The 25,929-nt window shown below is 53.9% G+C and overlaps 1 protein-coding gene across 7 annotated transcripts; it reads left to right on the top strand.

Annotated features, from left to right (window-relative positions):
* Positions 1-279: 279 nt before the first annotated feature.
* ITPRIP (inositol 1,4,5-trisphosphate receptor interacting protein) lies at positions 280-25,689 on the top strand. 7 transcript variants are annotated; one of them, XM_052660884.1, is made up of 4 exons: positions 280-472; positions 774-976; positions 5,609-5,798; positions 21,881-25,689. In XM_052660884.1, exon 4 carries the CDS (start codon positions 21,894-21,896, stop codon positions 23,562-23,564), a length of 1,671 nt encoding a protein of 556 aa, XP_052516844.1. In that variant the 5' UTR covers positions 280-472; positions 774-976; positions 5,609-5,798; positions 21,881-21,893; the 3' UTR covers positions 23,565-25,689. The 7 variants fall into 7 exon arrangements, with proteins under 7 accessions (XP_052516844.1, XP_052516841.1, XP_052516845.1 ...); XM_052660881.1 differs by lacking the exon at positions 5,609-5,798 and adding an exon at positions 1,913-2,062; XM_052660886.1 differs by lacking the exon at positions 280-472 and having other exon boundaries at positions 949-976; positions 5,559-5,798.
* Positions 25,690-25,929: the final 240 nt, after the last annotated feature.

Genomic DNA, 25,929 nt, shown 5'->3' with positions numbered 1-25,929 from the left:
TAAGGGCGTCCTCTCCTGACTCCCTGTCCATTCGCTCCAGTTTAAATCCAGCAGCCAGATTCCGTCTTGCCCGATCACCCGCCAGTTCTTCTGGCCCCTATGGAGTTTCTGGGGTGGTCGATGGGCTGATTTCCGCGGCGGACCCTGGGTCAGCCGCCCCCTAACCCTCACGGTCCACCTTAAGGAGCCTCCGCGGCAGGGAGGAGAGGCGGGTGTTTTGTTCTTATAAGGAGGAAAAGTTTCTTTGACATCTAGGAAATGAGTAACTCTGAAGTCCTCTAGAGCCCGGCGGATGGGGGCCAGAAGGCGGGAGCCGGCCGAGGTATCGCCGCCCCCGCCCCTCTAATTGTCGGGCGGGAAGCTCAGCCGCAGCGGCGGCCAGCCAGCGGATTCCGGGGCCCCCGAGACCCGCGAGCGCAGCCGGGACTCGCGCGATCCCTCCCGCCTCCGGGAGCGGGAACCGAAGCCGAAGGTAAGTACTGGGCCCGCGGCCGCGAGGCTCTGCGTCCTCCCGGAGCATCTCGTGGCCTGGAAGGGAAAAGAGGGACCAGGCGGAGCTGCGCCGGAGATGGAGGCGGATTGGAGCGGCGCGCCTGCTCTGCCCCCCGGGTTGGGACTGACTTGAGGGACTGGGATACGGCGCCCGAGCACAGGCGCGGGTTGGGGGGAGGCTGTCCTCTCCCTCTTCGCGCCGTGCGGGGTCCTGCATCCCAGCCTCTCCTCTCTGGCTTCTCCCCGGCCGCGGAGACCCCAGTGAGCGCTGCCCGTTGCAGCCCGGCGCGGCGGCAGCGCCTCCTCCCGGCCCACCGAACCGCGATGCCGGAAGCGGGACCACGTTGTTGTTCCTACCGCCCCGAAGATCCGTTACTTTGGACCGTGTGAGCAGAGCTCTGGAGCTGAAAGAGTAGTCGAGTCGCCCTGCTTCTTAGCCAGCGCCCTTCCATCCTTCCTTCCCCCTCCTGGAAGGAGAAAGGAGGTATGAAGTCTTTGTTTTCTAGTTTAACGTAGTGAAGCCATGAGGTTGCTGGCGGCAGGATAAAGCCCCCGCCGCTTCCTCTTTCTGGGCTATTAGTGGAGGAGACCCCACGCCGTGCAGAACTTTCTCTTGGGGCTGCTGCTAGTCTCCATCTGCTCTCTAGTAGCATCCCAGACCCTTTTCCAGAGTTTCCAACTTCCTGGCTGCGATTTGGAGGAACTCGGATGCCCCAGGACTGGGCTTCCCATCCAAAACGCTCCTTTTCTTTAAAAACAAAAGTGCTGTGTCCCAGGAAGGGCAAGTATTTTACTGAACCCCTCAGGGACCACACTTTGCCTTTTGCTCCTCTGAAAGCTGTGAGAACCATCCCTCCTTACACTCCCCCTGCTCCCCAAAACTAGAAGAGTACCAAGTACTGGTGGATCCTGGACCCTGTCCTTTTGAATCTAAATCAGTTCAGAGTCCTGTTTTGGTAGAGAGGAGGGAGTGGGGAGGTTCTTCCTTTGGATTTGACCCAGGGTTCTTCCCTTTCATAAACTAGTTCTACTGCTGAGTGGCTGCCAGGTAAAGCAAACCTGTGCAGGGTGCAGTCCCAGGTCCAAGCCAGCCTTGCAAAAAGGCCTGGTGCACATGCAGAATTGCTGCCATCCACCCCTCCTTTATAGCATATTGGGCTGTGCTTTTGAGTCCTCTCTCCAGCCTACAAGCCTGAAGTGGCTTTCACTGTTTGCTGATTCCCTATGTGCTGCTGCGGCTCCAGGCTGTCCTGCTCTCACATTTTCCACTTGTGGGTAACCGTAAAGTGGTTAGGCTGACTCTCCAATGGAAAGAGTTTTGTGCAAGTGCCATCCTCCAGCTCCGTAATTTTCAAAGATGCAGTTTCAGGCTCCAACTTTCGGGTGGCAAGGATTTGAACTTTTAACCTCATGCCATCAGCCCAGAAGCTGTCACCAAGAATGCCTCCCAGCCCCTGCACCACACATGAGAAGAACAAAGATGAGAGTTTGTGGGTGAACTTTTTATCTGAGGGCAGAAAATGGAGGAACTTCTGGTAGAGGCTTCTAGCAAAATTGCCCACCTGAGAAGGTATTGTCTGGGAGGAACCTGGTCTTGTGTTTTTTTTCTTTCTTGGACCCCCTTGGGATCAATAAAGGGAAGAAGATGGAGGATTCTGTCTGGAGGAGAAGTATCTCTGGGTGGAGGGCTGGAGTGCACAGCCCTGTTCTCACCTGTCCACAGGGGAGAGGTGGAATGCCTGAGAGTTGGGAAGGTGTTTCTTGTCAGGGAGAAGGGAATGACTGGCAGTATTTCCTCCAGAGATGAGAAACCTAGGGGAAGGTGGCTCTGGCCTTCAGGAATTTCCAACTTTGTCACTCGAGAGAAAGAGGAGACTTGCTCTGTCTGGCCTCAGAGATTCACAGGGTGGGAGAAGCAGGAGATGGATTTTACTGACTCAGAAATCAGGAGGAACTTGCTGACAACTGGGGCACCTCAGTAGTTAAGGCGCTGCCGTCACTGTCAGGAGACAGGTGGCCATCGACAATTATGAAGGAGAGTGTTCCTCCAGAGTCCAAGACTCTGTGGCTCCATGTTTGGGGTGCAGAGTCCCCTCAATTGGAGGGCAGCCCTGGGGGGCCCTTGGGGAAAGCTTTACCCCACGAGCCTGCTAAGGGAGGGGTAAGTGCTCCAGATGTGCTGGACAGCTGAGGAGCAGGACCTTACTTGTGGCTGGGACTAATCTTGTCTTGCTAGGGAAAGAGATGTAGCCAAGAGAGGGCCAAGAGCTGACAATAGTAACCTCCAAGACTGCTGCTAGCCTGTTCCATCATCTGCATGAATTAGAATAAGGTACTTCCTCTTAACAAGAAGATGGCACCTTGGTATCATTTAAAAAACAGAGACCTCATCTGGGTGGACAGAGCCAAGGCACATAGCTGTGCAAGCTGGCATGTGAGCTTGATTCATCCTTTCCACTCTCCCAGCCAGGTGTTCTTGAGCAGTATACCACCCATACAACCGTACACAGCAGCCTGATAACCAATTATTGAGGGCTTAGCATTTGCCTTTTTTTTTTCACCAAAATCACTTGGCCTGTATTAACTCATTTAATCTTCTCAGTAGCCCGGTGACATAGGTATTGGTATCCCCATTCTATAGTTGAGGAAACTCAGTCACAGAGAAGTATAGTGTTCAGAAGCCTGAAAGTCACTGAGCATTCACAGAACAAGAAGCAGGTGAAGTTTCAAAAGCTAGTTTGGTTGAGGCCCCTCGTGAGAAAGAGATAAGAGCGATTGCTCTATCAGAGGAAGGAAACCCACTGTCAGCTCAGATGGAGGAAGATGGAAAACTTACCTGGCAGCTGAAGTAAAGGAAAGAGAGGCAGGGCTGGCCCAAGCTTCAGATGTCTTTCCTTTTTAATCACTGGGCAGTGTGACATCACACATCCAGTCTAGGGCCTGTCCTGAGGATGATGAGTAAGTGCTGCCTGGGTGTGGTGCAGAGGAAAGGGGCCATGCAGGGTCCCTGACCTGGGCAGAGAATGCCTGAGGGAATGGAGGATGGAAGAAGTATCTGAACACGCTGTCCTGACACCTGCAAGCTCTACAGCCCCTATCCCCGGCCAGTGCTGCTCATCTGCCCTTCCCAAGCTCATCCAGAAAGACTTTCCAAAACCGCATTTCACAGCGCTGTGTGTATGATCACTTATTTTTCACCCTAAGCATTATTACAGCACTTAATTAGCTGGAAAGGAGCATTTTACTATCTACTGTCTACGCTGCTGCTGCTGCTGCTAAGTCGCTTCAGTCGTGTCCAGCTCTGTGCAACCCCATAGATGCCCATGAGGCTCCCCCGTCCCTGGGACTCTCCAGGCAAGAACACTGGAGTGGGTGGCCATTTCCTTCTCCAATGCATGAAAGTGAAAAGTGAAAGGGAAGTCGCTCAGTCGTGTCCAACTTTTAGCGACCCCATGGACTGCAGCCTACCAGGCTCCTCTATCCATGGGATTTTCCAGGCAAGAGTACTGGAATGAGGTGCCATTGCCTTCTCTCTCCATCTACTGTCTATAGACAGTATTTTAAACAATATAGACTTCTCAGCTAATGGGAAATTCATCGTGGCCTTGGAAAGGGTCGACTGGTACCTAGCCGATTTCCCATGTCATGTGACCTTTCCCAGATTCTGGCTCTTAGCTGCACACATTCAGAAACTCTGTCTCCACAATTTTCAGAACAGTCTGGACTTGAGCTACTGAGTCATCTACAGAGAGCTCTTGTACACTACAAAGTGTACAAATAAAATTGCTAGCGTATTTGCAAGAAGACTTTGTAACCGTTGTAGAGCCAGTGATACTGGCTTCTTGAGTCCTGGGCAAGCCACATGGGAAACTAAAAACCAGAAGGCAGCTTGTGCTTGGCAAAGCTGGATTCAGGTCAGGGGAGGCAGAGGGCAGGGGCAGCAGTGGTCCAATAGCATGGACTCTGTTCACTTCTGTGGCCCCATCACCAGTTGAGAGATGCCTGCCAGGTAGACCAGCAGTCCTATATGTTATGTGTATCTCTTTAGCCAGTCCCTCAAGGGCAGTGTTTGCCAGTAGGACGTCCCCCTGTCCTCTTTCATAATTTAGCATTTTTTATTTTATTTACTTATTTCAGTTAGTGCTTTCTAAGCAGTAGCTCCCAGCTACATTAAGTTGTATTTGCACAAGTTAAATAACTACTATAAAATTTCAGGGTTGTAGGTTCAGGCCACAGGGGTAAATGCAAACCAAGGAGATGGTCAGGTGGCCTGGATGGGTCAACAAGAAGTCAAGTATAGAGCAAAGAAACATGGTCCTTAGTCAACACAGATACTCAACGAACTGGAAGGGCCAGGACTGACCACTTACTGCAGCCCCGGTGTGAACATGAGGGTGATACAGTCCTAAGTCCTTGCTTTGGCTGTCTGAACCACCTGGCCTGCCCAGCTGGCCTCTAGATTTAAAGGGTTCTCCCTGGTCTCTGTCCAGGCTCCCTCATGGCTCTTCTTTAGAAAGCCACAAGCCTCCAGGTGCCCCAGAGCCAAGGAGGTATGACTCACATCGACCTTGACTTAGGGCAGGCTTGGGTTGAGTCCTGGCTCCAGAGCTCAGGAGTTGGGCAAGTGCTTTGACTGTTCCAAGCCTCGGCTCTGTCATTAGTAAAATGTGGACAACCCCTCACAGGGCCTGCTTATAAGCCACTGTGATGGTGCCTGGTGCAGACCGGTCTCTGGCTGGTATGAGCACTGAAAGACAATGGAGGTCAATGGAGGATCAGCATTCTCTGCTAGATTGGGACCTCACTTCCCCACTGCTTCCTCCTCTTAGCTCTGGGCAAAGGGCAAGGCCACAGAGACCCAGACTCTCCCAGATGGTGAAAAGGAGATTGGTACCCTGGTGTGGGGTTCATTCAGAGCTGAGGGTAAAGCTACCCATCCAGACCTTTCCACCAACACTACGAGAGGGAAAGCTGGGTTTGAGGCATGGCCTGAACAGGCACCCAGAGGGGAGAGAGGGTGAGGTTTTTCTGGGACAGGAAGAGGATTGTTTGGTTGTGCCCACCAGGTGTACAGGGTCCACCTGGGCAGTTTGGAACCTGGGATGTCTTCCTGTAGGAAGCTCAAGCCCCTTCATCCACGTGGCCCACCCCGTGACATCAGCAGAATGGAAGCACCTCACCAGTGACATCACTGTTGCCCAAGGCAACAGACACCTTCACCTTAAGTTATACTGGGAGGAACAAGAACCACCCAACTGTAAAACACAAGTTGAAGGGAAGGAGCGCTGCAAGTGCTTCATCCACAGGTGTGTTCCTCGGGATGGGCTAGGGGAAGAGGGCAAGGCTGCAAGTCCGAGGTCTGGGCTATGAGCCTTTTGGTGGAGGGTCTTTGGGCCTTGGGTTTGCTCCAGCCCCGAAGTACTGACAGCTGCCTTCTTGTCTGGGTCTCTGAGCTGCAACTCAGACCAAGAAGGATGCCTCCTGAGGGGCTTCTTGTGGCTTCCATGGCTCTGAGCCTCCCTCCTACAACCTGAATCAGTCCACAAAGGGAGTATGGTGAGAGAACACAGGAGTAGCGATGGGGAGGTCAGAAAAGGGGCTTTCCCTTCTTCTTCACCTCCTCCCACTAAAGGAAAGTAAGAAACATGGCCTCCTTCCTGGGGAGGCTGACCTAAGAGAGAACCTTCATTCACTGATGGAACAAGTATGCTCTTACTGTGCACCTACAAAGTGCCCAACACTGTGCTGGGGCTTCAGTAGCCTCACGGGACCTTGTGATCAGATGCACACAGAGGAAGATTGTGCAGAATCCACTGCCCCAGGGGTGGCTACCAACTGGAAATAGAAACAAGGTCTCTGAGGCTGCCTCTCACCCAGCTCTGGCATGCCCCATGGAATTCTAAGTGGGTTACATGAGACCTGTGGAATCCTTTCCTCCCCAGCAGTTTATGTAGGAATCTGAGGGTGTCTGAGATATACTGGAGATTTGGTGAGTGGTGTTAGCGAGGACAGCCGTGGGTGTCCATGGTGTCCTGCCTAAGGACAGAATCTGACAAAGTCTGAGCGTCAATGGTGAGAGGACAACAGGCAGACCACCAACCCCAGATCCTCTCTTGCTCTGTGATATTGCCACACAGGACTCAGTTTCTCTGTCTGTTTAATGGGGACAGTAACAACCAGAAGCAGATAATATTCAGTGCACTTGAAATCCTCTGATGGAACTCCTAAGAAAAAAATTCAAAGCCCACAGTGTTTAACAGACTCACTGCCAGGTGAATAGCACAGCAGGACCCTTGCTGTGCCCAGGAGGAGGGGCTCCCCTTTGTAGCTCTCCTGGGCTTCCTCCCTCCAGGTCACTTCCCTGCACTGAAGATGCAGGAGGGTCTCCTACTCCTGCCTCAAACCTCAGGGAGGGCGTTGTCCTCATAATTGCCCAGCTGGTTGATGCAAAACCACGTGCTCATAACAAACAGTTCTCCTGGGAGCTTGTTTCAATAGCCTTCTTAGTAGCAGTCTGGGGACCCGCCTGGAGTTCCTGAAAAGGTCCTTTGTTTGCTGACTTTGTTTCAGAGTCACTGAGGAGGTAGGCATGCCTGGGCCGGAGGGGAAGAGAGCGGGGATGCCTGGGCTCCACCCTTGTGTGCCTTCTCTGAATGCCCCCATGCATCCATTCCTCTTCCTCCTAATGCCTCACCCCTAAACACACTGCCCAGGGTCTCAAGAGACCTCACTCCTCTTTCCCCATGCACTGCAGAGGAGGCTTCCCCATCCTTTGAACTGAAAAGCCATCTCAGATATCCAGGGTCACACACCCAGAATCTCTGGATGGAAGGAGCATCATAGCTTCATTAAGTCTGACTCCTTGCATCATGCCCACATTTCACCTAAATTGTCACCTGTTTTTCCAGAAGAGCCTGGTAGGCTACAGTCCATGGGGTCGCAAAGAGTTAGACACGATGGAGCACACTGAGCAAGAGAGTTTCCCTAAATTGTACAGGGAAGGAAAGCCCATAGGCGCATGTCTGATGTTTCACAGGTCACTGAGCAGCACGGTATGACGGAAGGACCAGGGGCTTGAAAGCTGGGCAGTCCTGGGTTCAAATCCCAGCTCCGCGATGTTGGTGTGGGTGGCCGCCCCTCTCTGTGCCTCCTTTTGAGGTTTGTTGTGAGGATGATATAGCAAAGTAAAGTGTTTTGCATCATGCTTGAATCTCAGTAAGTGGAGCTCGTCGGTCGCTGTGTACTAAGCCCTCCCCTGGGTGTCAGGGCCCTGCAGCTTGTCTGGCGTCCTCCAGGAAGACCAAGCTGCTTTTCACTCTACCAAGGATTGCTCTTCTGCTTCTTCCCTTGCCTGATTCGCATCTCACCCTGTCATCCTCCATTTGTCTTCCTTTTCTCCAAGGCTCTCCAGCGAGGAGGTGGGTGTCAAGGGGAGAGATAGCTGAGGGTCAGATAACTTGTGTCGGAGTTCATTCCTGGGACGTCATTGTGGTCGGTGGTGGTGGTTAGCCAGCCTGCAGTTAGCAGAAGGCTGTACAGACCTAAAGTGGCTGTGGTCTGTCCCTAGGGGTGTGCTCACATTTCCCAAGGCACTGACCACTGTTAGGGCTTTACTTTGCTTTTCAGATGGCAGGGTGCCTCGCAGGGGGGGAAAAAATTTAGAATTTACTTTATCCAGGATGCCCCGCTCCACTCCCATTTCAAATTCCTCCTTCAGGGAATACAGGCAGTGAGGTTCTTTTCCTAGTCCTGACTTCATTCATTCATTCAGCAAGCATCCATGCAGCACCTTTAATCAGAGACCAGCATTGGTTTCTCCTAGGTGCTCAGAAATGGTGGAGCAGCTCTCATTGTTGCTGCCAGATGGGCAGGCAGGGAGCTGTGAATTTCCCAGGTGCCAAACTTCCTGCTCTCCCTTGGTGGCAGCCCCTGGGGCCTTTACAAGAAAGCAGGAGGTAGAGGTGACAACTTTCCCCTGACCCCAGGCTTCTGGGGATGCTGCAGGCATGTAGGCCATCTTACCTCTGCCCAGAGGAGTCCCTAAGATGCAGCCAGCAGGATTTAACAAATCAAAACGGAGACCTGGCCTCCTCACCAATACCAATGCCAGTAACAATGTCCTTTACGGAGCATGACGTGTGGCTGCCATGCCATGAAGTAGGTGCAATTGTGATAGCAAGTGGGAGAGCCAGGATTCAAATCCAGGCCTCTGATTCCAGAGTCTGGCCCTTCTCCAGGAAGCCTCTACAAAATATTAAGCCCTTCTGAGCTGAAGAGCTTTGGGCTATTTCTTTCTGGGTGGCCTTGGGGTGGCAGGATGTCCGGTGAGCTTGGCAGTGGCAGTGGCAGTTTGCAGCGCATCCCAGCCAGACCCGTGTGTATCTGAATTGGTTCTGGGACACCTACTGTGTGCCAGGTGTAGCCTGGGGTAGAAGCTAGGACAGAGCGTGGGCATCCTCACAACAATGTCATCATTCCAACCCTGTGGCTGGAAAACCTTGTGGTTGCAGATGGTGGTTTTGTGTAACTCACAGGGAGGGTGACTGTGTTCCTGGGTGATTCTGCGGGTCGTTCTTCTCACAGTTCCTAGGTCCCCCTGGAGGAGTAGGACTGGTCTGGTCTGACTGGTGTGGCCCTGGTGAGGGAGGTCCCTGCAGTGGAGAGCCCAGCCAAGAGGGCCAACCGCAGCTCTTATGTTTTTTACAGCTGGGTAGGCCTCCTTCTTGCCTTTGAGTCTCTTGCTGTTCCCCGTTATTAAGATGAAAGGGGTCTTTAGATCTTTGCAGTCACGAAGCAGCGTGACTCTGTGTGTGTTTGTGTGTGTGGTGTGTGTGTCTGTGTGTCTGTGTATGTGTGTGTCTGTGTGTGTGGCCCAGAGCGCTTCCTTTCCTCCCCACCTCTCTCCCCCTCTCTCAGCCCAGCTGGGGCCCAGACATTGTGTCAGGTACGCCCAAGCCTCAGGGGACCAGGGTGGGAAAACAGCCTGGGCTTTCACTGTGGTGGGGGCCAGTACCCCCTTAAGCCTGAACAGAGTAAGAGGCAGTGGGGAGAGGGAAGAGGCGGGGAGAGGGGGAACTGGCTGTTCTGTGGCCGCAGAAAAGCCCCCGGGGCCCATCTCTTGTGCCCAGAGAGGCCCCGGGTGTCTCCCTGAGCTGGGCTCTTTGTTCCAACCCAGGAAAGGTGGCTGCTGGGCACCGACAATCTACTTAATCCCTCCATCCCCTGCTCAGCTCTGAGAGGGGCCTGTGGGTGGGTGGGAGGGGCTTCCCTTCCCTTCCCTTTGTTGTCCTTTGTATTTACTCTCAGCTTCCTGCTCCACCCCCTTGAGTCCCTCCCCTAAGCCTGTGTGTTTGCTGTGGTCTGGAGCCTACTTCCCACCACCTGCTGCAGACCGCCCTCGGTGTCCCAAAAGCAGGGTCTGCCCTGAGCATTTGCTGCTGTGCTTGGAGGCCTGGGGTGTAGAAAACACAGGATGCAGGGAGAGACAGCGGACAGTCTGGGGAGCCCTGGTGTGGCCACCCTACAGTGAGTGTTCATGTTCCCTCCGGGTAGCTACTGTTGGGAGTGAGATGGGGCCCAGGGGCAGAGGAGACTTCCCAGAAACAGCAGTTTAAGCCAAGCCAATGTCTGACAGTCAGAAGGACTGCTTCGCTGTGGGACACGGTTAGTACTGCACTTCTGTTGTTAAAACGCACCCTGTAACTTCAAGTTTAGAAACCTGGTGTGGGAATTGGGTTTCAAGGGAAGCCCTTGGGTACACACCCGCTGTAGGAAATGCATGGAGGGTGTTTATAGACGCCTCTGGAAAGCTAATGTCTCCATGTGCAGGGTGTAAGCCAGTGGGTCCCCAGGGTCACCATGTCCTTGGCACAGTGAGCAGGCGGCCTTGCATATGGTCTCTGCCAGGAGCTCTGCAGAATGTCAAGGCACACAGGCCCACCTTGACCCCAGAGGAGCCCAACCACGGAGGGCAGTGGGATACGACCAGAGCTCAGGCCAGCAGCCCCTTGTGATGAAGCAGCAGCCTGGGTCCCCTGGGGAGACAGCAGGGTCCAGAACCGCAGGCCTGGCACAGGCCTCTGGCTCCTCTGCTCTCTTCCTATTGTGTGACCTTGAGCAATTGGTCAACCTCTCGTTGCCTTGGACTCCTGCCTGGGAAATGGGGCTGCTGCACAGGCAGATGAGCCAAGAGCAAAGTCTTGAGGAGCAGGGCTCTGTTGGGTCCCTACTTGGGTCACATTTCTGGAGACACCGTCTACACTAGTGCCAGATGCCTGCCTGCACTTGAGAGGTTTAGTAAATAGGCTGTCTGTTCCCCATGTTCGTCCATCCCCTTCAAGAAAAGGATTTGTCTCGAGTTGGGGGAAGAGATGATCCAGAAGACTTTGGGAAGTGGTTTCTGAAATGGGCTGACCGTGAAGACCATACGATGGGGTTAGGTGTGGACGTTGTAGGAAATGGTGGGAAAGTAATTCTAGGAGGTGTTCAGAGAACAGTAGATAATTTGAAGTGGCCCTCAGGGGAGGGAAGGGAACAAAGGGCGTCCCCTGACTGAACTAGAGCTCAGATCTGTGTCTCATGGACTCAGGATCTCCCTGAAGTGGGGCAGGGAGACCTCCAGGGCCTGGGCTACCTGAGGTGGCTGGAATTAGGGGAGAGCTCAGAGGAGCTGATTCCAAAGGACCACACCCGGCCAGGAGGGAGAGCCCTATAGTGTGGCATCCTCTGCTTGGAACCCCAGGTGACGGCTGGTTTGCTGCTGGCGACCAGCAGAAATGGGAAGCTGGGTGGCCAAGCTGGGATGCGCTGTGAGACTGCACTGGCCACCTAAGGGCTGTTGTAACTGAAGATCACAAATGTGGTGGCTTGAAACAACAGAATTCTGCTCTCTCTCAGCTGTGGAGGCCAAAAGTCTGAAATCAAGGTACTCCGAGGACCACACTCCCTCCAAATGCCCTAAGGAAGAATCCTCTCTTGCCTCTTCCAGCTTCCCATGGCTCCAGACCTTTATGGGCTATGGTGCATCACTCCAACCTCTGCCTCCATCTTCCATCACCTTCTCCTCCTTGTCTGTTTTCTCCTTTTCTGTCTCTTTAGAAGGACAGTTGTCTTTGCATTCAGGGTGATCGGGAAGTGTCTCACCTCGAGATGCTCAATTAAATTACACGTGTAAAGACCCTTTGTGCAAAGACAGCCCCATTCATAGGGTCTGGGTATGAGCACATGGACTTGTCCTGTTGAGGTGTGCCATTCAACAGCAGTAACTTATATTCCAGGAGCCTTGGGAAGGATGAATGAGAGAGGAGGGTGTAGGCCCCAACTCAGGACTGCCAGGGGAGCCCTTCCTTGTCTCTGTGACTGCAGCCTCCTTGTTATCCCTTAGCCTCTGAGACCCCAGGCCTTGGTCTGTCTGTCTGTCTCTCCATCCCAAGAATTTTACTGTGATTTTCCATGATGCCCTGTGGTTCAGGGCCTTGGTGGCAGGGAATTCAGGCAGCACGGCTGGACAGAAGGAGGCCCTGTCCTTCTTGGGAGACTGACGGCTTCCCTGCCTTGTCCATCCCTTGCCGCTGAGGGACGTGCATGGGATGCGGTGGAGGAGCAGGAACAGGAGGGATGTGGGCTGTCCCATCCATCTGGGCAGAGTCCAGGCCACTGTCCTTGCTGCACCCGGGCTGGCCAGCTGCTTGACCCCAGTCCAGAGGATGGGGTTGGCATCCTGGTGGCATTGTGGAGGCACCTCCCTCTTCTGAGAGTGGGCCTGGTGGAAACTCCACACTCTGGTGGACGTGAGCGGGCTCCCTCGAGGAGTGTGGCCAGTGTGGCCACAGCAGAGCTCCCATCAGTGGAAAGGCTGCTCCCCACACGCGTACAGTTCCCATGGGCCCATCGGTAGGTAGTCCACCTCCCCGGGTCAGGGGGGTGGGGGCTCTGCTCTCTCCCTTGTTCTGCCCTGCTTTCCCACCCCTACCAGGGCCAGGGCCAGTCTTAACCCTGGCGTTTCCCTGGGTTAGGAAGGGGTGGTGAGGGTGCAGCTCTCAGTCCTGGGAACCACAGGCCTTGGGCTGTAATCTGAGTGCTGCTCAGTGCCCGCACATAAGGCCACACGGTCACTCTCTTTCCTTCTCGTCCCTGGAGAGGCTGTGGGGAAGGCGCATGCAAGCCCCAGGCACCGGCTGGTTAGGATTAACTGAGAGTGGCTGCTGAGGCCAACTGGAAAACACTGGAACGGGGTCAGCACTGGACTAGGAGTGAAAAGTTGAGCGGGAGTGAGCAGTGGCGGGAGGCATTTCAGGGAGCCCGGATGCAAAGGCGCTAGCTAGCAGGTGGCGGTGTGGCTGAGGGGGGAAGAGTGAGGAGAGTCCTGGGGTCACAGGCAGCCTTGAGTGGAGTGCTGGGTGGGGAGTGGGGGGCAGCAGCGGGCAGGGAGAGGAGGCATGTGAGGGGTGACAGACTCAGGGTGGCCCGCTGATACAGTTTATTTGGCTCACATGGATTTCAAAGAATTTTTGAAAGAGTGGACAGCAGAGTAAAATTGAGATGTTGGTCAAAAGCAGATTTCTGGCTTCTCTTGGAGGAAACAGCAAAGATCATGCCATTTTGGGTGCATAGAACATGCAGTGTGGTGGCTTCCCCAGAGAAGGCCTGAGTGGCCCAGTTGTCCAGCACCTGCCCTGAGCCAGCTACATAGGGAAGTGTCCCCTCCCCACTCCATCCCTACATCAACACCACTCCTGCGCCCAGGAAGGCGAAAAAGAGATAAAGGAAGGAGCCCAGTGGCCACAAAAGTGGCAAGTCTGAGGAAGTGCCAGGCTGAGGCCAAGAAGGAGGTCCTCCCCGCAGTGGGAGGAGCTAAAGGTGATGCAGTGGAAGGTGGCGGTGCTGCAAAGACACTGAAAAGAGGAAGCCCTGGCGGCCCAAAACTGCACCCTTTCTACCCACTTTCTCAACTAATTTTGGTCCTCTTCCTTCCTCTTTCCCCCGCCCCTCCCTCTCTGCCCAGGCCTCAGGCTGGCCAGCACCCAGTTCCCACCCCTAGAGTTCACCCTCTCCCTGAAGTTCCCCTCCCCCGTCCGCTTGCAGGGTGCAGGTGAAGAGACCCCAGCCTGAAATGCACTGGTGGAGGCTGTCTGCCTTGCCCGGGCAGGACCTCTCTCCTCTCCAGCAGAGGAGTCCCGTCCTGAGAGGCGGCAGCCAGTGCCTGCAGTGTTGCCCTTTATGGCACCGTCTGTGCTGGGTCTGTCTGTCCCCTGGCCCAGAGTGAGGGGGCGAGGAAGGGATGTGTGGAGACCCATCACTCACAAGGCAGGCCATTCCTCCCAAGTAGGTGATAAGCCAACTCCCACTGACATGTTGGGCGCCTGCAGGTGTCCAGCCCTGAGTGTGGTGCCTGGAGGAGGTAGGGGTGGGGATGGAGACGATGTTCAGCTTCGAGCCCTTGCTGGCACTGCAGGTAGAAAGGCAGGGACAAAGCATAAACCCACACAGTAAAGAGCAGGGATGTGGCCTGACCCACGGGGTTTGGAAAAGGGCAGGCTCCCCGGAGGAGGGACCCCTGAGCCGGCCCTGAATGGTGGGTGCTATTGAACAGCAGGGAAGCTGGTCAGACACCAGCATGGGATGTGGCCTCTGCCAAGAGAGAAGAGTGGAATCGGGCATGAGACAGACAGACCGTACGTCACCAGGACTCAGACAGCCTGCTCCAGGGGCCCAAACTGCAAACGAAGACTCGGGGTCAAACTTGCACTCTGCATTCCACCTCTCTTTACTTATAGTCCTGTTTCTCCAAGGCCTAGGAAGCTTGGGGTCAGCCAACCTGATGATTTTGGTGGTTGCCACTGGCAGGGAAGCCAGGGAGGTGTCACCAGGCGGGGGAGGTTTCCTATCAGCCCCTGGGGGGATGGAAGGAGTAAAGCAGAGAGAGGAAGACAGGCTTCATCACAGACTGCAGTCCAGGAAATCTTAGAGGCCACCCAGTGAAGCTGGAGAAGGAAATGGCAACCCACTCCAGTGTTCTTGCCTGGAGAATCCCAGGGACGGGGGCGCCTGGTGGGCTGCCATCTGTGAGGTCGCACAGAGTCGGACACGACTGAAGCGACTTAGTAGTAGTAGCAGTGAAGCTCCCTGACCACCAGTCTCTTCACAAGATAGGGATGCCACAACCACCTATCTGGTGTTCTGGAAATTAAATGACAAAACACACGCAGAGTAATTAGCTTCCTGTTAGCTGTTAATGAAAACATCACCTTTCACTAATCCTCTTCTGCTTGTGAGGGGCCACAGTCTGCCTGGACCACTTCCACCTTCACCCACTCTCCCAGTCAGGTGTGTCTCCTCATTATGCCTCAATTTCCCCATCTGTAAAATGGGGCTTAGATGAGTTCCACTCTAAATTCTGACTTTCTTAAATTTGTGGATTTATTTCCCCCTAACAACATGTATCTCGTTGGCTAGGACTGTGAAACTCCAGCACAAGGCCAGGGACACAGGAGGGGTTCAGCCCAGACTTTGGACAGTTTGGGTCTCCTTTAGCCACTTCTTTCTTGGGAGGCCCAGAATCTAAGCAACAGGAAAGGGACTCCAGTAACCCCACAGGACCTGGGCTGTCAGTCGTCCCCCTGCCATCAGCCCACCTCCCTATTCCATTCTGTAAGGACACACAGGTTCTCCTTTCAGCTCTGAAGATGACGCCAGGGCCTGAGCTACATCTGCCGTGGTAGTTAGCAGAGCTAATTGCATCTGAGAGGCTAGGCGTGAGGCAAACCCTTGGCGAGTGCCAGGATCTGGGCTGCAGGGACACTGTGGAGTCTCACCCTCCTCCTCCCTAGAAGCCTGCCTGGCTTGGGAAGGGGTGGGTCTCAGACTGGAGTGGGCATTAGAACTACCTAGAGGTGCTGGCCCCACCCCTGGAATTTCTGATCAGCAGGTCTGGAGCTGCACCTGAAAATTTGCTTTTCTAACACATCTCCAAGTGATGTTAGGGATGCTGAGCCACAACCACATTGGAACCACTGTCCTAGAGAGGCGGAGAGGCTGGCTGCTGGGCTGCTAAGAAAGGCACCCCCACTGCTGAGGCCACAGTCAGCCAGCCCCAGGTGAGGGCAGGTGGGTGACAGAGCCAGAAGGGTGTTGATGAACACATTTTTAGGGCTGGACACAGGCTCCTGCTGTTCTCGATTTGTTGTTGGAATTCTGCCTCGAAGGAAAGGGGCGTGGTGGATATGAAACCAGGTCGATGGGCGCAGAGAAGATTTACAGATAAAGAAGTTCCCACAAAGAACAGCAGTGAAACTCCCTCTGAATGTTGTAGCCTGTTGTTCATTCTGTCTGCCTCTTGTGTGGATTGTAGTGTTTTCACTACTGAGGATCACGCCATTCTCATCTTTGTGGGCCCTGTAACACCCAAACATATTCCTTGCACACTATTAAGTTTGGGAAGATCCCCTGGAGGAGGGCATGGCACCATACTCCAGTATTCCTGCCTGGAGAATTCCAGCACTTTTACTTCACTAGGATGTGCTGAGCACTGCTCACAGCAACCCCTGTAACCTTCTAAGTGGTGGGTGTCACCCCTGTTTCACGGGTGGGTTAACCAAAGCCCAAGATGAGAAGTAATTTTCTAGCCACACAACTAGAAAAGGCACAGCTAGGCTGAGAAAGCCTGCTCTGACTGCTTCCACCAAAGCCCAAGTTCCTTCCACTGTGTTATGTTTGTGCGTGAGCGCTAAGTTGCTTCAGTCGTGTCCAACTCTTTGCGACCCTGTGGACTGCAGCCCTCCAGGCTCCTCTGTCCATTGAATTCTCCAGACAAGAATACTGGAGACAATTACCATGCCCTCCTCCAGGGGATCTTCCTGACCCAGCGATCGAACCCGGGTCTCCTGCATTTCAGGCAGATTCTTTACCATCTATCTGAGCCACCAGGGAAGCCCCACATCCTAGTGAGGATTTGATAAAATGAAGTGTATCACTATTTTCTTTGGGCGTGTGGCATGCAGAACCTTAGTTCCCTGACCAGGGATGGAGCCTGTGCCCCTGCATTGAGAGTGCAGAGTCTGAACCACTAGATCGCTAGGGAAGTCCCACTATTAACCAACTCTTAGTGGCATTTATTGGATTAAGCTGTGGTGGGGGTGCCTCGGGGGCCTGGAGGATGTGGAAGTGAGGGACCCACAGAAGGAAGGGGAGGTCTTAGATTTCTCCCCCAGGGTCTGGGGCTTCCAGCCAGGCTCAGAGTAAGGGTTTGAGTAAACCATTGGTCTGGGCTGACCACACGCAGCGCTCCGCCCCAGCCCCGGTGACCCTGGACGTTTGCCAGGCTAAGTTTAGCCGTGACCTGCATGGGCTGCCACGCTCTGTGGGCAGGGGTGGGGGTGGAGAGGAACTCAGCAGGTTTCCTGCCTGCTTCCTGGCAAGCAGACCCACAAAAGCCCTCCAGGTGACCCAGGTTTATATTCAAAACTGAACCCAGCTGGACTACATGTATGGGGCAGCCTTGCAGAGGTAAGAGATTTGGGCCAAGGCAGAGGTGAAATACTTAAATCTGGGGGAGAGGGACCCTTTGGTGAGGAGTGTGTGTGTGTGTGTGCGCACGCGTGTGTGCATGCATATATCCACAGTTTTGTGAGAGGCTCTAGCTGCTGTCCTGCCCCTGTGGTCTCCAAAAGTCCCAACATCCAGATTCTCTCCCTCATTCTTCTTACCCCCGAGGACCCTGGGGCAGAGTTCTTCGGACTTGGCTTGGGGAGGGGAAGTAATGGAGGCTTCTAACCCAGCCCCACTTCGTGCAGACTCAGCAGCTCCGCCCTGTTCCCCATCATTTAGGCGCCGCGGGCAAAGCCAGCCTGCACAAAGGGTATCAGGAGCCAGACAACAACTGGGATCCCATCCCATCCCCAGGAGGGCGGAGGTGGTTTAAACTAGAAGTGAGTCAGAGGGAACTCCACCTCCAGGAGGATCCAAGGCTTCACTGCCCCACCCCACCCCCCCACCCTGTTACTGGGGGGAAGGGTGGATGGAGTGGTTTACCGAGGAACAGCAGGCTTAGGGGAGCATTTTGTGCTTTCAGAGCACTTTTGAGCATGTGTTCCTCCACACCCCTGGGACTTGGGTAGGGTTGGTGTGCTTGACTGGTGAGATAATAAGCCCCTAGAGGCCAAGGAGGAAGGAGCTGGTGTTGTAATGTGCTTACCCCATGCTGGGCACTGTGCTCAGCACCTGAGTTGGATGGTCTTGCTTAACTTCCCCTCTCTATGAAGGAGGGCCTGCTGTTAGCTCCATCTCACAGGTAAAGCAGTGGAGCCCTAGAGAAGCCAAGTGACTCACCCACCACCCCTCGGCAAGGGACAGAGTCACGGTTCAAACCTGGGCCTGTCTCTACAGCCCAGGGTCCTTTGTGCTTCCTGCTCCTTTTGAGTCTTGTTCATAACCTCACTATTGCTAGTGATCTGTGGCTGCCGGCATCCCCTGTAGGGGCATTTGTTTGGCCCACTGCATCTGCAGACCCCTGCAGGCAGGTTCATCTATTATTCCCATCCCATCACAGCTAACCTTTTATATGAAAATTAGCTCAGGGGCAAGCATTTTGGACTTCTCTAGTAGCTCAGATGTTAAACATCCACCTGCAATGCAGGAGACCTGGGTTCGATCCCTGGGTTGGGAAGATCCCTTGGAGAAGGAAATGGCAACCCACTCCTATATCCTTGCCTGGAAAATTCCATGGACAGAGGAGCCTGGCAGGCTGTAGTCCATGGGGTCGCAAAGAGTTGGACACAACTGAGTGACTAACACAAAAGCATTTTGCTGAGTGCTTTCTGTGCATTATTTCCTTTACAACAGCAGGTATTATTATTCCCATTTTACAGATGAAAAGACGGAGATTCTGAAAAGTTAAATGGTTTGTCCAAGGTCACATATCTAGTAGTGCACATGCTGGGGCTAACCCAGTCTGTCCCCTCCAGAGTCCATCCTCTTAGCCTCTCATCACAGTGCTGATTGATCTAGTTGATTCGGAGTTTTGAAACTTGCCTGCCCTAGTTTAGCACATCATCTTGCAGCAGGCATGAGGACATACACAGGGAGCCCCGTGGAAGCTGTTGGAGAGAGAAGAGGAGGACTTCCCAGTTATAGAACTTAGCGATGGCACCCCACTCCCAGGCTGGTGGCATCCTACCCTGGAAACTGACCTCAAGAATCAGGTGTTGCCAAGACTTGGGCTGTGACTTGTCAGGGCCTGCTTGTGCCCAAGTGTGGCAGTCTGTAGTACAGGCCCTTTAGGGCCTCAAAACGCCCTAATTACCTCCTGACTGACTGCTGCCTGGCTTTCTACCATTATGTATGTTGTATGTGTTAGTCGCCTGGTCGTGTCTCACTCTTTGCAACCCCATGGACTGTAGCCGGCCAAGCTTCTCTGTCCATGGGTTTTCCCAGGCAAGAGTACTGGAGTGGGTTGTCATTTCTATTACTAGTACTGCTGCTGCTGCTAAGTCACTTCAGTCGTGTCCAACTCTGTGCGACCCCATAGACGGCAGCCCACCAGGCTCCCCCATCCCTGGGATTCTCCCGGCAAGAACACTGGAGTAGGTTGCTATTTCCTTTTCCAATGCATGAAAGTGAAAAGTGAAAGTGAAGTCACTGAGTCATGTCCAACTCTCAGCGACCCCATGGACTGCAGCCCACCAGGCTCCTCCATCCATGGGATTTTCCAGGCAAGAGTACTGGAGTGGGGTGCCACACCCCTTTATCCTAAAGTTCTGATCCATGTTTATCAGCCAGCCTTACAGTTTTATCCTGGACCACCCTGGTCAAATTTTCCACCGATGTTTCTCTAATGTGGAAACCAGAGCTGGCCTGTTCATGCAATTATCCTGCACGCTGCTCCTTGTCTTAGGGCAGAGAAACTGGCTGGCTGCCCCCTGCACTTTTTCCTCACCCTACCTCCCTCCCAGCCCAACTTCCTCCACTTTCTCCTGTCCTCCATTGACTTCTCAAGTGGAAATGCGTAAGCGTCTCAGTTCACCTCTTAGGCCTGAACGTAACTACACTGAATTCTGCTGCCGCTGGACCTCCCCACCCCCAACACTTTTGGTTCCTGCTAATGAAGAGGGGTCATCTCTGAGCTGCAGGTTTTGCCCAAGTGTGAAAACTCAGGCTATCTACATCCTGGCACTGCCAGGTAGAACCTGCAGAGGTGTTGTTGTTCAGTCACACAGTCGTGTCCAACTCTTTAAGACCCCATGGACTGTAGTATGGCAGCCCTCCCTGTTCCTCATCATCTCCTGGAGTTTGCCCAAGTTCATATTCATTGCACTGGTGATGCCATCCAGAGGTGTTCTTAACCTGCTGATAGATACCTGCTTCTTGGTACCATTAGGGTAAGAACCAGAACATGTGACTTTCAGGGTGCAAATTCAAGGTCAGGGAATGGGGCTCCTATCAGGTCTGTTGGCATGCATTGGGGCAGAGGTGGGGGCTCTTAGTTCTCCAGCAATGACCTCCTTTGTCCATTTGCTTTCCTAGCTGAGGTCCCCAACAGGAAGTGGGTGGGGCAAATGCCAAAAAGGCCAATTGTTACTTCCCAAGATTCCAGCCAGGGGAAAGAGAGGGTAAATATAAGGGTTACTATGTGAGATAGTCCTTCGAAGACTTTAATGTGGATGGTATTAAAATGCAGATTCTGGTTCCGTGGGTCTGGGGTGGGGCCAAGATTCTGCATTTCTAACAAACTCCCAGGGGATGTTGCAGCTGCACAGTCTGAATAGCAAGTATTATAAGGGGTTAGTCCTTATCCCAAAGTCACTTGAGACCTAAAAATCCCGGAGGAATGTCACGTCTCCTTTCACAATTAAGAAGCCAGGTTAGAAGTTCAGATGACTAGTGAGAGGAAAGTCAATGACTTAGTTACTCTGGTTGTTCCCTAGATCGTCCGGGAAAAGATTCAGGATCAGCCGGGAGAACAGTGTCTGAATTTGGGGTGGGGTCTTCCAATCAGAAGGAGAGGTTCTCATTGGGGGTATATAAGGGCTCAAGACTGTTTCAGCCGCTGCTCAGTAAACATGCTGTGCACCGTGCTGTGTAGGTAGTTTGCATGAACAGTGACTTCATTAATATGATGGCCTTCTGGGTGCTCTGGCTCTCCTTTTGTACAGTAAGGAAAGTGAGGCTCAGAGGGGTGAGTTAACATGCCCAAGGTCACATAGCTAATTCAGTGAGTGACAGGGCTGGCTTTGGAACCCAGCCCTTCTGTTCTTAACCACTGCTGCTGCTGCTAAGTCACTTCAGTCGTGTCCGACTCTGTGCAACCCCATAGACAGCAGCCCACCAAGCTCCCCCATCCCTGGGATTCTCCAGGCAAGAACACTGGAGTGGGTTTCAATTCCCTTCTCCAATTCATGAAAGTGAAAAGTGAAAGTGAAGTCACTCAGTCGTGTCCAACCCTCAGCAACCCCATGGACTGCAGCCTACCAGGCTCCTCCGTCCATGGGATTTTCCAGGCAAGAGTACTGGAGTGGGGTGCCATTGCCTTCTCTGCCTAACCACTAGGCTATACTATACTGAGGAATCAGCCATTCACTGAGGGGGAACAAAGGATGTCTTATACCCTATTATTTTGATTCAAGTGTTAGAAAAGAAACTGACGTAAACAAAAAGAGAATATATTGAGAATTCCCTGGTTACCTAGTGGTAAGGATTCTGGGCTTTCACTGCCAGGCCCAGTTTCAATTCCTATTGACCTCAGGGAACTGAGATCCTGCAAGCTATGCGGTGCAGCCAAAATAGGAATGTATTGATTTATATGACTACAAAGTCCAGAGGTAATGGCTTCAGGCACTGCTGGGTCCATGTCGGCACCTCTCTCTGGCAGATCTCCCTTTGAGGTAGCTAGAGAGCCAATACCAGGTGTAACCCCTCAGGGTTGCCTGAGCAACCTTAGGCAACAGGGTGAGCCTTTCTCCCCATTGGTCCCAACAAATCCTACCTCTGTCTCCCATTGGCCAGAGCAGGTCATAAACTCATCCAGAAACAACCACTGCCAGGGTGAGGAGGAGTGTGAAGTAGTCAGGCCGGGGTTATATCCTCACCCCTTGACTGGGGGTGGGTTCATCCCCTCATCCCCTCCCAAATCATGAGGACTAGGAGTAGAAAAGATTTGGTTCCCAGGGGAAGTGGGTGCTGCTACCAGAAAGAGGACTGTTTGGGCAGACAGAAACAGGTCCACCACTGTGGTGGTTTAGCCAGGATGCTGGTGTGGGACTTCAGGGTTCTTGTTCCCAACAAGGCTGGGCTGTGGGTTGGGTGGGGCGGAGGTCAGTGGGAGGGAACGACAAGGGAGTGGGCGGTGTTGAGGAAAGCTAGGTGTGACCAGTCCTGTCTCTCTCTCTGTTCCCAGGAAAGCTGCCGCCATGGCCCTGGGGCTTTTCCGGGTGTGCCTAGTGGTGGTGACGGCCATCATCAACCACCCGCTGCTGTTCCCGCGAGAGAACGCCACGGTCCCCGAAAACGAGGAGGAGATCATCCGTCAGATGCAGGCGCACCAGGAGAAGCTGCAGCTGGAGCAGCTGCGCCTAGAGGAGGAGTTGGCGCGGCTGGCGGCCGACAAGGAGGCCGAGAAGGAGGCATTGGAGCAGGTGGCAGAGGAGGGCCAGCAGCAGAATGAGAGCCGCACCGCCTGGGACCTGTGGAGCACTCTCTGCATGATCCTCTTCCTGGTGATCGAGGTGTGGCGGCAAGACCACCAGGACGCGCCCTCGCCCGAGTGCCTGGGCTCGGATGAGGACGAGCTGCCCAACCTGGAGGGCGCCCCGCTCCGGGGCCTCACCCTGCCCAACAGGGCCACGCTCGACCACTTCTACGAGCGCTGCATCCGGGGAGCCACAGCTGACGCCGCCCGCACCCGGGAGTTTGTGGAAGGCTTCGTGGATGACTTGCTGGAAGCCCTGAGGAGCCTGTGCAGCCGGGACTCGGACATGGAGGTGGAGGACTTCATCGGCGTGGACAGCATGTACGAGAACTGGCAGGTGAACAAGCCTCTGCGGTGCGACCTCTTCGTACCCTTCATGCCCCCGGAGCCCTACCACTTCCACCCAGAGCTCTGGTGCTCTAGCCGCTCTGCGCCTTTGGATCGCCAGGGCTATGGCCAGATCAAGGTGGTCCGGGCCGACGAGGACACGCTGGGCTGTATCTGCGGCAAGACCAAGCTTGGAGAAGACATGCTGTGTCTCCTCCATGGCAGGAACCACATGGTGCACCACGGCAGCAAGGCAGCAGACCCGCTGTGCGCCCCCAGCTCCCCGTACCTGGACACCATGCGCGTCATGAAGTGGTTCCAGACCGCCCTCACCAGAGCCTGGCACCGCATCGAGCACAAGTATGAGTTCGACCTGGCCTTTGGCCAGCTGGACACCCCGGGGTCCCTCAAGATCAGGTTCCGCTCGGGGAAGTTCATGCCCTTCAACCTAATTCCCGTGATCCAGTGTGACGACTCCGATCTGTACTTCGTCTCCCACCTTGCCCGGGAGCCTGGCGGGGGTACCCGGGCATCCAGCACCGATTGGCTTCTGTCCTTCGCTGTCTATGAGCGCCACTTCCTCAGGGTAACCTCGAAGGCGCTGCCCGAGGGCGCCTGCCACCTCAGCTGCTTGCAGATCGCCTCCTTCCTGCTCTCCAAGCAGAGCCGCCTGACCGGCCCCAGCGGGTTGGGCAACTACCACCTGAAGACCGCCCTTCTGCACCTCTTGCTCGCCCGGCGGCCTGCCGACTGGAAAGCCGAGCAGCTCGACGCTCGTCTCCACGAGCTGCTCTGCTTCCTGGAGAAGAGCCTGCTGGAGAAGAAGCTCCAGCACTTTTTCATCGGCAACCGCAAGGTGCCAGAGGCCATGGGGCTCCCTGAGGCCGTGCGCAGGGCGGAGCCTCTCAACCTCTTCCGGCCCTTCGTCCTACAGCGAAGTCTCTACCGGAAGACAGTGGACTCCTTCTATGAGATGCTCAAGAATGCCCCAGCGCTCATTAGCGAGTACTCCCTCCATATTCCCTCAGACCATGCCAGCCTGCCCCCGAAAACTGTCATCTTGTAGAGCATCCACAACCCAGAGGGCCAGGACACAGGGCATCCTTTGCATTCACACCCCTGGGGGCATCTGCAGGCTCTGTCCTGGGAAGACGGCAGGCTTTATGGGGTGCCATGGCTCAGCCCGCCGGGGAAGCCAGACCCTATAGCACAGAGGAAATGGAATTCCAAGCCAAAGCTGGTTTGCGTTCATGCCGTTGAGACTTGCCAGTTGAAGCTATTGTCTGGGTTTAGGGACTGATCCTTTGCAGCTGACTTTTGGATCACTACCAATGACAAAGATGATGATAGAATTCTATGGATTCTGAGTTACGGGACAATTCAAACAGCGATTTGGGTGTGATTCTTTTTATATCCCAGGTCCAGTCTTTACTTGAATATCAACAAAGGATCTATAGGAAGTCAACAGGAACCCAAGTTAAGACCCTGCACCCCGATTTTGCGGTAACCCTCGGCCGCAGGCATCTGCAGCCAAACAGTGGGCATCAGTATGGGTATTTGCAGCATTCAATCCATAGCCTGCACTATAGGGATCCCCACTGTGGCTGCCATTTTTATACTGTTTGGAGAAAAGACTTCGATTCGCAGCCCAGGTGGCTAACGTCTCTGTTGTACAGAAGTGGGTACCTGGCAGACAGAAGTTGAAGTTGGCCGTTGTTTCAGCTCCACATCTCACTCAGGACTCAGGGTGCACCCATTTCTCTCTGCCCCTTCCCCTTGGATGCTGCGTTTTGAACCCTGTAGGGGCCACATACCATGTGGGTACAAGCTCAGTGGCTCCTCACCCTCATTTATCTCCACAGCTGGTCTCTCCAGCCACCAGTATGTTGGGAGGTGGAGGCACTGAAGATGGAAGATGAGAGAGAAAGAAGGGCACTCACAGAGTGACTGGGGCAAAGGACAGAGCCTGGTACCTGGGGTGCTGGGGTCTGACCTTCAGAGAAGATGCCCAGTTCAGAGAAGATCATAGAGATGAAGGATGCCATCACCCTGGGTTTCTCTCAGGGTTCTATTCTTAGGGCAAAGGGTGCCTGGAAGCAAGATCTGTTGTGGAATCCCAGCTCCCCATGCAGACCCCCACATTCCCTTGGTTGTTCATTCCAGTGGGGTTCTCTCACTGCACAGAACCCCCCTTTCTGGATGGGTTTTGCTGGCCACACAGATGACCAGCACCCGCAGAGCCTGACAGAGGCTTGGCTGATGGGACACACGAAGACAGACTAGAGGCGCAGCCCACAGAGCTCAGAGAGGGCGCCTTGGCCCTACTGGGCCGCTGCCCCCAGGCAGGCACAGAGCCTGAGGTCGGCGTTGGCCTCCGCCTCCAGGCCTGGCTCAGGGGGCTCGAAGCCACTCCCTCCTCCGTTTGTGGCTTCGCTAGCCCTCTGGGAGCTCCTGTCTTGGCATCGCTTCAGTCACCCTGCAGAGGGCCAGGCAGGAAGCAAGGATGAGTGCTCCTTCCCCAGCACTCTCCCTCCAGGGCTGAAGCTGCCCATACCTCCCAGACTCATGCCTGATTCCTTAGGGGTGTCGGGCTTACCATGAACGAAGAAAAGATCCTGTCTCTGCCCCAGGAGTGCTCTCAGCTAGCCTTGGAAATTTCCAGAAGATGGACAGTTTGCCTGACAGGGTTAATTCACAGTGGTTGGCTCAGCTGTGATGAAGCATTACAGACTGTAGGAAGCTGTAGGAAGCTTTCCATGTGAGCTGGGGTTAGAGTGAGCAGCGCCTGGGCTTGCCCCTCCCCAGGCCCACATGGTCTCCAGCAATAACCCTAAGCACCCATTCTGTGGGGATTCATTTCCAGAGTTGGGGTGAATTTCCTTATTTATTGTCACCCATGCCTTTTCTTTCTGATCTTCATCCTCATCTGATGTACTTTGAAGAGACCCCAGTGACCAAGAACCAGTCTCCTTAAGCCAAGATCAAGCCTCAGTCTCCCCCAGCTTCCCCTTTGCTTCCAGAAGAAAATTCACCGAAAAATTACCTTCTGGCCTCTTGTTTATACAGAGACAACAACTCAGTGGGGAAATAGGGATCTTGTATGCACCAAAGCTGCTTCTGAAGCAGGAAGCAGCGGGACTCTTGGTGTTTCATGCTGCCTTATTTATATTAAAGGAAGAATTAAATTCTTGCAAGGAGTAGAAACTGGTCACAGTATTTGTTTTTAACTTCAGGAAATCTGTGAGCTTCCCAGGGCAGAGCTGGGGAGAGGGTGGATTTCCTATTGACAAGAGGAAGCTTTCACTCCCTTTTTTATTCTTATGCTTTTGGAAAACTTTTAAAAATTGCAAAATAGAGTATTTCTGGCCCATCTCTGAGGCAGCCTGCAGAGTTTCAGAAAGGGCCTTTGAAAGCCAGCTATAGGGTGGATT

This window comes from Budorcas taxicolor, chromosome 23 (genome assembly GCF_023091745.1).
Source record: "Budorcas taxicolor isolate Tak-1 chromosome 23, Takin1.1, whole genome shotgun sequence".
NCBI lineage: Eukaryota > Metazoa > Chordata > Mammalia > Artiodactyla > Bovidae > Budorcas > Budorcas taxicolor.
The sequence above is the reverse complement of the archived record's forward strand: the minus strand, read 5'-3'. Positions and strand labels throughout refer to the sequence as shown.